The sequence below is a fragment of the Callorhinchus milii genome, unplaced genomic scaffold (genome assembly GCF_018977255.1).
Source record: "Callorhinchus milii isolate IMCB2004 unplaced genomic scaffold, IMCB_Cmil_1.0 Scaffold17, whole genome shotgun sequence".
Lineage (NCBI taxonomy): Eukaryota > Metazoa > Chordata > Chondrichthyes > Chimaeriformes > Callorhinchidae > Callorhinchus > Callorhinchus milii.
Window position 1 is genome coordinate 6,541,796 of NW_024704758.1, and position 12,876 is coordinate 6,554,671.

At 40.9% G+C, this 12,876-nt stretch overlaps 1 protein-coding gene across 1 annotated transcript in view; it reads right to left on the reverse strand.

Moving 5' to 3' along the window:
* LOC103174907 (INSC spindle orientation adaptor protein) overlaps window positions 1-12,876 on the reverse strand; it is a 63,902-nt gene that overhangs the window by 11,891 nt on the left and 39,135 nt on the right. The window contains exons 5-8 of the mRNA XM_042341574.1: window positions 9,421-9,766; window positions 8,391-8,443; window positions 8,010-8,133; window positions 260-373 (exon numbers count right to left, since the gene is read on the reverse strand). Of these exons, the coding sequence (XP_042197508.1) occupies window positions 260-373; window positions 8,010-8,133; window positions 8,391-8,443; window positions 9,421-9,766 (637 nt within the window). The remainder of the gene's footprint in view (window positions 1-259; window positions 374-8,009; window positions 8,134-8,390; window positions 8,444-9,420; window positions 9,767-12,876) is intronic.

Consider the following 12,876-nt stretch of genomic DNA (forward strand, 5'->3'; position numbering starts at 1 on the left):
TTCCACGCCGAAGCTCTCTTTTATCGGACATAGATTTTCACTAAACAATTGTATTTCAGCAAAAATAATGAGAATAATCCTTGCGTTTGATACAGCGCCTTTCACATCAGCGGGACATCTCAAAGCGCCTCACAGGATACGCTGTAAAGTAGAGGGACTGCATATTTTGCTGGCTAATAAGTAACACACTGAGCAAACTCAATTCAGTCCCTCATTAACTGGAGACATTGGATTAATGAGAGCTCAGATCTCTCCTTACCTTGGCTATGATGTGACACAAGTGAGCGCCTTCCTGTGTCAGATCGATGAGGCTGCTGATGGCTGCTTCAACGCCAAGCATGCTGGTGCATGAATCCACCTGCCTCACCAGGTCCTACAAAAACAAAGTGATAATAAACACTGACATTGCCTCCTGTGAATGTAGTGCTGTGATGTCAATGGGAGACTAGTCTCCCGCAGATACAAAGCGCAGACTGCCTGCCTTTTGATACATTTAGTTGCTGTACTAACAGGAGAAAAGCAGGTTAAATAGATCAACACCAGTTTCATACAATGAGAAATGATACTTGGGATTAAAGTTACAAATACATTGAAAGTCAAGGTTTGGATCTTCTGGAGATAAAGGGCAAGAAACCCCTCTCACTTAGCAGCAGGCACTTGTCTTGGGAAAACCTCATTGGAAATGGGCATCATCAAAGTCAACACACTTAGCAATGACAAACAGAGAGTGTGCAAGATGACTGTATCACCACTGGGTCAGTCTTAATAGACACACGTTTCTCTCCTTAACTCAGTACTTTCCCCATACTTCAGCAATAATAGGGCTCTATACTAGACTGATCACTAACAGTTGAAAACATTTTTGCTGTGTACGTATCATGAGAAAATTGCACCTTAAATACTGGCTCACGGAAATAAATAAGGTATGCATGTGATCAACAGGATAACAACAACAATAATAATCCTTGCATTTGATATAGCGCCTGATTATGTTGTTGAAACGCCTCAAAGCGTTTCTCAGGATTTAGTGTAGAGTGTAGTGACTGCCTTTTGTAGGCGAACACAGCAGCCAATTTTGCACACAGCAAATTTCCCACAAACACCGTGATAGACAACGTCTGTGAGATTGGTTTATTGGTCTGTACCTGTGAGGCTCATAATACGATTAGTCATGGTTTGTTGCTAATGGTTTATTCAGTCAGCCTTGGCTGCGGATATCAAGATCAGATTTCATGGTGATTTACTGCGCATCCTGTGTTACATGGGGATAAACCTTTAACTTTTTAAAATGACATTCCACCAACTTGGCACGGTATCCATCTCGTCCAACTTTGCAGTGAAATAGCAGCCTTTGAACAAAATCATATTGGACCCATATTTCACAGGGAGCTTTTCCACAGCTTTGATGATGCAACACAAAAATTGTACAACACAAAATTCCTTAAAAATATTGTTTTAACTAAACATCCTGTACCCCATCTGTCCTAACCAGTGAAATATCACTGCAGTTGCCTTTGTTCAAGACTTAACTGCATTGCATGAAGAAATTAATGCACACAGACAGACTGCTATGATGGATGTAAATCACATTGCATGGCTCTCATTCTGCAGTTAACAGAAGTATGAATTTGTATTCTGCATTATGAACTGATTAAACAAACAACCATCAGCTATTGAATTTAATCCAGCATGGTCTCAGTCTTCATTCTTTAAAAAGAATCTATGAATAACTAACCCTGAAACATGTAGCTCCGAGCACTCACAGCCCAGGCAAAGCAGCCATTCATCACTTTACACAGATTAACTAATGGGGATTTGCATTACGGCAATAACAGTGAAAACATGTTTGCTCGTAGCTTGAGGTTTACACAACTCTTTTCTAAGGCTTAACAAATCAGCTTTAAATAATTGTTGAAAATACCATTGGCTACAAATTGCAACAGGAATACAGGACGGTACGAAATAATTCTTTGTTACCAAAGATCAGCTTTTCAATTTCCCCGGGAGCAGTTTAATTCATCGAGTTTTTTTTAACCCAAATCAGTTTACCATCGCACAAAGCAACGGCACTTATTTTACGGAAACGGTTCTAATGCATTGAAAAGCTTTAGCTCGCCAGTACAGCTCCAGGAAATGAAACTCAAGACTCTTCTCCAGAGGGCGGGTGACAAGCCAGTGAGACCTTGACTTTGCTTCACCTTTCACTCGCTGCTTGCCTATCAGCGAAACATTTCATTTGAATGGACAGATGGAAATCGCTCTTCTGACGAATAATAGGAGCGAGTTTACAAAATACTGCACACCACTTGAACAGATTCCTATCTCTACTCAAGAGAGCAAGTCACACAGATCATACTTATTTCTCCATGTGTCGAGTCCAACAGAATGGTCTATTAAGGGATTAACCCTTTATCCTCCGGCATTATTACTTTCTTTCTCTTTTGATTTACAATCTTTAAGATTAATACACATATGTGAACGTGCATATTAAATAAATGCATAAAATAAGATTTAATCTTTGATTCTGGTCCAAATGTCAATTTACACTGAATACCTGCTAGTGAATGGAAATTTGCTGCAAAAATGGAAATGTTGTGCAAAAACATTATTTACTAATTGAATGAAACAGAGCAAAAGAGCACTGCATGAGCCATCTCAGGTGTTTAATGGGTAAAAACATTTACTCCAAAAGTAGACTGAAGAAAAACAAATGATTTGACCCATCTATTGTGATAGACATCTGGCCTAATCCCAAACCTATCTGACCTGCCCTTAATCGAGTCTAAAACCTTTCACCCGAGGTTTAGCCCCAGATCTGCTGTGGAGATGAGGGGAGGGGGCAGTTGGCGTGGAGGTAGGGGAGGGTGTTTTAATGCAGTTATTAAATTGACTTTCAGCTGCAAATCACAATGATTTGGGATGTTTAAGCGGTTCTAAAGATGCAGTTTAAATGGGGACTTTTAAGCAGCCGAGAGAAGGTGTTTCAAGTCAGCTCCAGGGTTATGGAGAGAGGGCAGGTGAACGGTACTGAAAGGATTGCTTTCGAAGGAGCCAGTGCAGACACGATGGCCTTCTTCTGGGCCATAAATTTCTGTTGTTCTACGTATTTTAGTTAATAATCGACCATTCATAAATTTTCTCAGTGTAAATCCCTGCTATTCAATACTAACAGCCTAAGTCAAACTAAAAAACTGGGTGAAATATAATCACTGTGTTTTTCTCAATCCAAAAACTTGTAAGAAAGTAAAACCCTTCAGGTAGGGTACGATCTCGGAGAGCTTTACAAGGATGGGGTTGGACGTCAAGTTAGAGAGAGGGGGAAGGGGAGGTGACTGTAATAGCTATTGAATAGAAAGGCTTTGAGGTAGGTATTGAAGACAAAGTGGAGGCGAGAGTGAAGGGTAAAAGAGTACCTGAGGGTAGAGGGTAAGCAAGTGAAGGCTTGGACATTGGCAGAGGCACAGAGGAGGCAAGAGGAGAAGCAGAATAGAAGATCGGAAAGATAAGGATAAGGATGTGCCAGGGTGCAGATGCATTTGTAGGTGAGGATCTTGAAATTGATCCACTGGGAGAAGGGGAGACAGTGGAGCCTGGCAAGAACTGGAATCATGGGCATGCGGAGTTTGGTGCAGGGGAGGATCAGGGCAGTGGAGTTTTAGAAACAGTTAAAAATCTTTTATTAAATCGTTCACTTTTTTTCTGTTCAACAGTACAAATCAGACAACTGCAGAGTGTGCGTGATTCAATGAGCGCAATCCTCCAAAGAATTCATGTCTTCTCTATAAATACTGATAGACAAGGCTGAAATTGTACTGTTGCCAGGAAATCCCAAGACCCAAAACATCATCCAACAAGAGAAAGACATAAAAGGAAACAAATTTGTTTACTTACTAAAGTCCGATTCAACATTGGAGGCAATATTACAAGCTATCCTTGGAGGCACTTTATAAATTGTCTGTTAAGACAACAAAAGATTCTGTACTCGGGGAATCTGTTCATCACACCAGGGCACAGTGTATTATCGAGTAAGGGTATTTGCTACCAACAGCGAAGTACAAAAAATGTCCCACATGTTAGTCCCTCTCCTAGGTATGGGAGTCCAACCCCACCATTGTGCAGTGCTCTGAGCCGCTATTCTGGATGAAGGGCGCTATATAAATGCAAGTGGTTGTTGTAGGTTGATGAACTTAATACATAACCACAAAGAAACAATGAGCAGGAAAGATTCCATTCAAATTAAGCATGATGACACTCCAGCAGACTCTTATAGTTCCTGACACCCACAAGGCAGCTAACCATTACCATGTACGTCTGCTGACAAGTTACTGGGACTCCTACAAGCTTATTGTTCACGTTTCTGCGATGCATGGAATTAATTGTTTTATTCCTGAAGAAATGCAACTGATGAAGGGATCAAAAAATTCAATAACTCTAACCATTAAATACACCCCCAAACTAATGGAGGGAGTTTTTTTTTTGTGAGAAAAAACTACCATTGAGGAAGTCCTTTTCTCTGTTACGTTTTTGCCTGTTCTTTATAACGATAATCATCTTTTCATGTTAGAAGCACGTCCCAAAGTACTTCACAGAATATACTGTAGAGTGTAATGACTGTGTCTTTGTGGAGTCCTGTAGCTCAGTGGTTAGAGCACTCGCTTTGCAAGCGAGAGACCTGAGTTCAATTCCAGACAGGGCGAAACCTTGGGCAAGTTTCCTTACTCCACACGTCTAATAATAATCCCACCAAAACCAAAAACAATAATAAAATTGGTCATTTTCAATCTACGATTGTTTGTGGGACATTGTTGTGCGCAATTGGCTGCCGAGTTCGCCCACAAATATACAGTCAATTCACTTTACAGTGTGTTCTGTGAAGCGCTTTGGGACGTCCTCCCGACGTGAAAAGCGCTATATCAAATGCAAGGATTATTATTATTATTATTATTTTGTGGGTGAACGTGGCAGTAAATTTGCACACAGCAATGTCCCACAAACAGCCATTAAGTGATTGACCAGTTTTATTTGGGGGATGGTTGGCCAGGACACTGGGAGAAACTCCCTTCCCTTTTCGAACAGTGCCATGGAATCATTAACGTCCACCTAAAAAGGCAGATGGGGACTTGGTTTAATAACTTATCTAAAGGACAGTACTTCTGACAATGGCCTCTGGGAATGTGCTCCAGTAGAAGGAGAAAGAGCGCAGGAGAAGCGAAAAAATTGAAAGTGACAACTAGTGAATGAGTAAAACGACTACACAACCACATTATTTTCTACAAAGAGTTAACATATCTGGAATGTCACACACTCAATGACAATCATTTATTTCAATGAAAAAGCAAGAATTACCATCAAGTAGTTTGGAATTGGTACATTTGAAATAAATTAATGCCTTTAGGTTAAACAGGCCTCAATAGCATAGTACTTCACTGGCACTCTATTAGGTATATTCATCATTGGGATGAAGACTGGACAGGTATTTACTTACAGAGGGAAAAAAAATCATAGCCACGGAGCAAACGACTGAAAGATCTGTCACCATTCAGAATGACAACATATTGCTGAAGATTATTTACCATCTCAATAAGAAAAGACAGAGCCAGGGTATTACATTACACCGAGAGACGATTAAATGTCTCCCTGAGTCCTCTGGCATGGGCAATATTAACTGGTATAATACTTCTTAGATTTCTGACCTCCATAACCCATGTCAAACCAATATCTTAATTTCTTTTGTCACACACTTTCCGATCACCTTTCCCACTTGTTATTTCCCTAATATATACAACTGTAGATTATTTTTGTTGCTATTGTTGTTGTAGATAAAAGTCAAGATCTACCATCCCCAATTACATTTAGAAGAAAAGGAAATTTAGTTTTTTAGAACCAACTTGGCTGCACTGCTGCTCACAATATAAAATGGTCCTTGTGAAAGCTTATATTTTCTTGGGTGAAGGTTTGTTGCCATGAAAGTGATCAATAGAAAGGGCTGGCGATTGGAATGTTTTTCTAGTTTGGGATTCAGTGTTAGAACAAAGCACTCTTAAGTCCCGATAAACAAAGCTCCTTTACTTTGCCTTACTGTCAGTCAAACTCCTTTCCCCACCCTCCCTGCCCTCCACCCCTCCTGATGCCAACCCCCGGGTCAGATGCAAAAAAAACCCTGGTCTGTCCAGTGCCTTGGGATGTCCTCCCGATGTGAAAGGCGTTATACAAGTTTAATTTTGATGTTGCTCCATGATGGGATAAGCTGCCGACACTGTCTTGAACAGTATCTACTCGGGTGAAGTACCGGAAAGGGATCAGTACCTGTGGAATCCTGTCCCATTGGAAAGCAAACAATGTCAACTGCCATCAGCAAAGGAGAAGTAGGAGCGAAAAATTGGTGAGACCTGAAATATATCTTACTCATTGTGTAACAGCAGCTGGTGAAGTGATCAATCGCTCTCCCAATAATTCCTGATCTCTGCCATAATGTGTCCTCATCAATTAGAGCTACTTTCAAACTACAAATCCATTTCACGCCTACAGTGTGATAAGGTTACAAGGCATAATGCTTTATCATAGATAGATCTGTGGAGTCCTGTAGCTCAGTGGTTAAAGCACTCGCTTTGCAAGCGAGAGACCTGAGTTCAATTCCAGGCAGGTCAGGGCGAAACCTTGGGCAAGTTTCCTTACTCCACACGCCTAATAATAATCCCTCCAAAACCAAAAAAACAATAATAAAAATTGGTCATTTTCAATCAACGACTGTTTGTGGGACATTGCTGTGCGCAATTGGCTGCCGCGTTCGCCCACAAATATACAGTCAATTCACTTTTCAGTGTGTTCTGTGAAGCGCTTTGGGACGTCCTCCCGACGTGAAAAGCACTATATCAAATGCAAGGATTATTATTATTATGAGAGAGAGAGAATTGGACAGAGAGTGAGAGCCACACACAGATAGTCAGAGAGACACAAACACGCACAGGTAGAGGAGAGAGAGACACAGAGTAGTTGGCAAGGTTTGACACACACCCACATGTGCAAAAACACATGGTAAGAGTTTGGAATGGCAAAGAAAGATCTATACACATCTGCACTGTTTTCTCATCCAAGATCCCAATTAGTACTGATGTTGGGCTCTCTGCTGTATAAGTTTGCTATTTTCTGGCTTCACTGAGTTAGTTTGCTACACTCCCTATCCCTTTGCAGCTAAAGTAACTAGAACAAGTCTGAATTCTTCTTTTACCTGGTTTCCACAGAGCAGTTCATGTGCAGGTTCACATTCCAGAGGCTGACGTTTCATTGCATACTGTATTTCACTCACATTAACCTACACGGTGTTCCCATTTAATTTATTGAGTCCAGGCTGACGCTAACAGTAATTTATCAATGCCGACTATTTGACCTATCCTTCTCCAGGTCAAGTAGTTAATTTTCTCGCTAATGAAATGGAGTAAGAACAGTAGCGACTGACTCATTCTTTTAGGTTTGGTCTATATTTCACATTATATTTAAGCGGAAAACACAATCCAAAATAATCAACCTCAGGTGGGGTGGTGGGGGCGGGGGGGAAATGTTGAGCTGGCATCAGAACCACTGGCAATGAAAAGGGTGTCTGTGGTTTCATGTGTGGGGAGCGAGGAAGGGGAGGAGGGGGTCCACCACTGACACAGTTGAGTAATTCCAATTAAATGGATTACAAATTGAGAACATATGTCAAGAACCCCCCTCCTTCCATCCCAGTGTATATAAATTGCATGCACAAAATGATGCTTCAAATGAAAGCACAAGGGAGAAATAAATGGAGGGGTATAAGAGCGGTGATTATATTGGTAGGGGTACAACAAAATAGGGATGAGATTAGGAGGGACATAAAAGGGGAGATTAGGAGGTTTATATGGAGTACAAACACCGAATTGTGCCAAATGATCTGTTTCAGTGCTGTAGCATTGTAGGTGACTCTATGCAACTCTATCAATGCATTGCTCTTTGCCACTTGCATTTCTGACCTGCATTTCTTCACTGACCTGTATTTCATGCGTTAGAGCCAGTTCAACCATTTGGCTGAAAGACTGGCTCAGCGACATCAGGGCACCAACAATCACGCCTTTCATTGGCTTCAAGGTTTCCGGATCTTCAACACCTACACACCTGCAGAGAAAGGCACAAAGATTGAGCTCCAGCTCTGGGACCCTTGTTTCCAATACCCCCCATCCCCTTGCATCAGACAAACATGACTTCAATCCACCATCCCGCATCCATAATGCGCTTCCAGTAAAATGACCATCTCAAAGCGACACCCTTCAAAGCGGCTTGTGTAAAATCGCACGTTCAGTGGGTCATCACCAGGGCCAATAGAAAATTGTGGAAATATTTGCCACAAACAAACACAGAGAGGAGAAGCCTACCTCTCAGTCATTGCAGTCAGGTCTGAACATTGCTTCATTAAAGACTCTTCAAACTGCACATAGAAAAAAAACATGTGTTAACAGATAATGTAATGGGGATATCACAAAAGAAACAATAGATTCTCAACATTAGTGAAAAGCCAGTTGGGTGGGTATGAGTGTGTGTGTGTGTAAAGGAGGGGGAAGGGAGCACTCATGCCCAGTTTCTCCCAATCTAAATTGTTTTAAAGGAGTAGTTACACAGCTGTGTAGAATCACATCAGCCTGATGCTTGAAACCTTTGGTGCCCACTTTTGAAAGCAGATTCGAATGTGAGAGTTCTTTTCCAGTGCTCTCTCACACAGCTAATTAGAGTGAGTTGGTTCATGCTGTCTCGATACAGTAAGTAATTACTACAGGGGCAGGGAGGGATTAGACTGTAAAGCAACAAGGTAAAAATCTATGATGTTGACAACTGAATATCTGACCTTTCCCAGTGCATAATTACCAATGAAAGCAACACGCGCTGATTTCAAATTGCTTCGCCTGTCTCCACGTTGCCAGGACAAAAGGAGATATTATTTATTAGTATTTCAAACTGATGTGTAAAATAGTAATATCTGAAGAGGGAATTAAATAATGTCTCAAAGCATTTTACAGAAATAATAATAATAATCCCTGCATTTGATATAACGACTTATTACGTCTTTGAGACCACTCAAAGCGCTCAAAAATAGTGAATTGACTGTATATTTTTGTGGGAAAAATGCAGCAGCCAATTGCGCACAGCAACGTTCCACAAACAGTTGTGGATTGAAGTGACCCAATTTATTATAATTTTTTTAAGGAATTATTACCCATGGAAAAGCGATCCGCCAATCGACTAACAACCGAGTTCCTACATACTGTTGGGTAAACAGTGGTGTGTGGAGTAAGGAAACTTGCCCAACATTTCACCCTGCCGGGAATCAAACCTCAGTCTAACCATTCATCTGAAGTCAGCACTCCCATGAATAATTCGCCTCTCTCCGGTTACCTGGGTTGGCATTACCTGACGCATCTCCGCTGGTGTGCTCCCGGTGTAGCTGTTGTATTCGTTAATCAACGATCGGACATGGCAGCCCACCCTCACAGCCGTGCTGTGAATCCTCTGCCAACGGTTCTGCTCCAGCTTGTGGAAGATCTTGCTCAGTTCGGTGGTAATGATCCAAGCTCTCTTCAGCAGGGCCTGAAGCTTGTCTTCTAAGATGCGCTGGGGTGCCACCACCAGCTCACTTTGCCCATCACCATCTGTGCTGATAGGCTTGGACTGAAGTATGCACATGCATTCACATTCAGCCATTAGCCTCAAGTCCTTCATCCAGTGCTGGACTGAATCCACGTGCATCACATGCATGCTGGAGAACAGGATACAAATGCAGTCAGAAAACTTGCCTCAGGGCCACCTTCAATTAATAATAATAAAAATAATCCTTGCGTTTGATATAGCTCCTTATCACCGTCTTCGAGACGTTTCAAAGTGCTTCACAGAATATACTGCAAAGTGAATTGACTACATATTTTATGGGCGAAACGTGGCAGGAAATTGCACACAGCAGTGTCCCACAAACAGTCGTGGATTGAAGTGACTAATTTTTTTATATAAAAGGAATTATTACCCCTGGAAATGAGATCCACCATTCGACTAACAACTGGTTCCTACTTACTGCTAGGTAAACAGAGGCGTGTGGAGTAAGGAAACTTGCCCAACATTTTGCCCTGCTGGGAATAATACCCAGGTCTCTCGCTTGCGAGGCGAGTGCTTTAACCACTGAGCTACAGGACTCCACAACACCGTTCTCCACCACTGCTAATGATTTCTCTCTCATATCAATGGCCAATAACTGAATTTATTATTATTGGAAAAATATAAAGATGGTTCACTTGAAATCCGTTCTTTCATTATCCAAAGTCACACAAGAAAACATCTAAGAAACAAACATGAGTAATTTCTTTATATAAAGATATATATCTACATATCTCACTGCTATTAGGTTGGTGGCAGGTACCAACTCAAGGTTTTTAAATCTTGACTTGAGGTGATATCAGCACCAATTCTTGATTTATCTCATTTCGTCTTTTCCACTTCTGAACCTCACTGACATCCTGTACTACTGACCTTGGTCTTTCACTTCAGTTTCTTAATACAAGAAAAAGCCTATAAACTGTCAAGACTTCATTGGAATAAATGCTTCCCTGACGTCTGCTAAAGCTTTGCAGTAGTGAGGAGTGAAGCTCAGTGTTGATTATAAAGTAAGTCAGCGTCAGTGTGATGCACATCCGGTTACTGGAAGGATTCTGTCTTTAAAAAGTCTTTTGTGAATTACTGCATCACATTTTAGACCCCAAATCTGGTCGTTACACTGGATCATGCCTGAAACGCACCTATACCTTAGTCTTTAAAAGCTTTCTGTGTTAAAATTTAAACTGTCAAAATTATGAAAAATTCTTCATTCTTAATCTGGACGATGTTTTTTCATAGTTTTCAGAAGCCAAAAACAAGGAGTAAAATGATTGAAATACACAAATCACAACAATAAATTGCTAGATATAAGTGTCCAGGTTCACATTTTGGGGGAGTGCTTTGCTCACTAGCATTTCAACTCACCGCTCCTTCCGTGAGCTTCTTTTCAATTTAAAAATGAATCGCATGGAAAAAGAATCAAACATTCAAATGAAATACCTGAATAAAATACCCTCACTGATCTGTTCTCTGGTAGCCATTGGCATTCGGTATGCTCTCCCACGAGCCTGGCTGATTATGTGATGTCAGGTACATTAAGTCAGTGCCAGGCCTCAACATGACAGCATGGAGACATCGGGATGAATGGGCGCAATCTCAGCAGTTCCAGTTAGCTCGAGATGAAGAAAGCTCAAACATCTCTTTTAAATGCTTTGTCCCATTTGGGGCCACCGCCTTTGTTTTTTTCAGGAACTCTTTACGTGAAAGACAATTGAAATAAAGGATGGGCCCAAGTGGCACAAGCAAGAGGAATATTATCTCTTTAAAGAAATGAATTACAGTCTTCGGGCAGTAAAGCTTCACTCCCGTTGTGTCCTTTGCTGTCCACTCATGTTCTATGCTGTTCTGATTGTAAATGAGTGCCTCAGGCCAACTCCACTCTCCTCCTCTTTTGCCTAGCAAATTTTTATGCTCTTTAACAGTGTGACAATCCACAGGACCAGGACTGGGAATCGAGCCAGAAGTGTTTGATAGCTGAAAACACAATGCTCTTGCACATTACTGATCACTTTTGGTCAGCATCGTATTAGTCGGTGGACAATAGTTGGGTAATGAGAAAAGCAACGGTTTGTTTCCTGATTTATAGGAATAGTTCAAAGTTTTCACTTGATCTGCCTTCAGAGGCAGGAGGTAACTTCCTTTCCTCTTGAGATAGACCAGATCAAGTAGGTTTTGCAAAGGAGAAGAGTTGATGGGTCAAAAGAAAGAAAGAAAGAACGAAAGAACGAAAGAACGAAAGAAAGAAAGAAAGAAAGAAAGAAAGAAAGAAAGAAAGAAAGAAAGAAAGAAAAAGAAAGAAAGAAAGAAAGAAAGAAAGAAAGAAAGAAAGAAAAAAAAAAAAAAAGAAAGAAAGAAAGAAAGAAAGAAAGAAAGAAAGAAAGAAAGAAAGAAAGAAAGCGCAGAGAAAAATAAAAAGTAGGAGCGGAATAATAATCCTTGTGTTTGATATAGCGCTTTTCACGTTGGGAGGACGTCCCAAAGCGCTTCACAGAATATACTGTAAAGTGAATTGACTGTATATTTGTGGGCGAACGCGGCAGCCAATTGCGCACAGCAATGTCCCACAAACAGTCGTAGATTGAAAATGACAATTTATTATTGTTTTTGGTTTTTGGAGGGATTATTATTAGGCGTATGGAATAAGGAAACTTGCCCAAGGTTTCGCCCTCTGCCTGGAATTGAACTCAGGTCTCTCGCTTGCAAAGCGAGTGCTCTAACCACTGAGCTACAGGACTCCATGCGAGGGAAAGAAAGAGGAAGTGAGAGAGAGAGAGAGAGAGAGAAAAAGGACTAGAGGGAAAGAAAGAACAGGGTGGAAAAAAAGCAAGCGAGAGAATGAGAGCACCAGGTGGCCTTTCACATGATGGCTGCAGCATTTGGTTGAATAGGTAAGTTAACTTAAAAAAAATCGATTTCTTCTGTGGGGTTACTTATGCCTGATTAATTGGATGAATACACGTATAAATGTATTAATTCCCCAGTTTCTGTTTTCCATCGCATGGATCATTATATTACAGCACACAAAAGGACAAGGCAAAATATTTATGAAAGTTGCAGACTGGGTTATTTTAAAATATTCATTCGGAATGATTATTCACTAGTCACGAAAGTATGATACACATCCGGATCTTTTACGTTGTTCCTCCAAGCAAAACCAAAATAACAATATCAAATCCAATATTATGGGTACAAAGTATGGTTCAGATCACATTTCACAGTACCTTC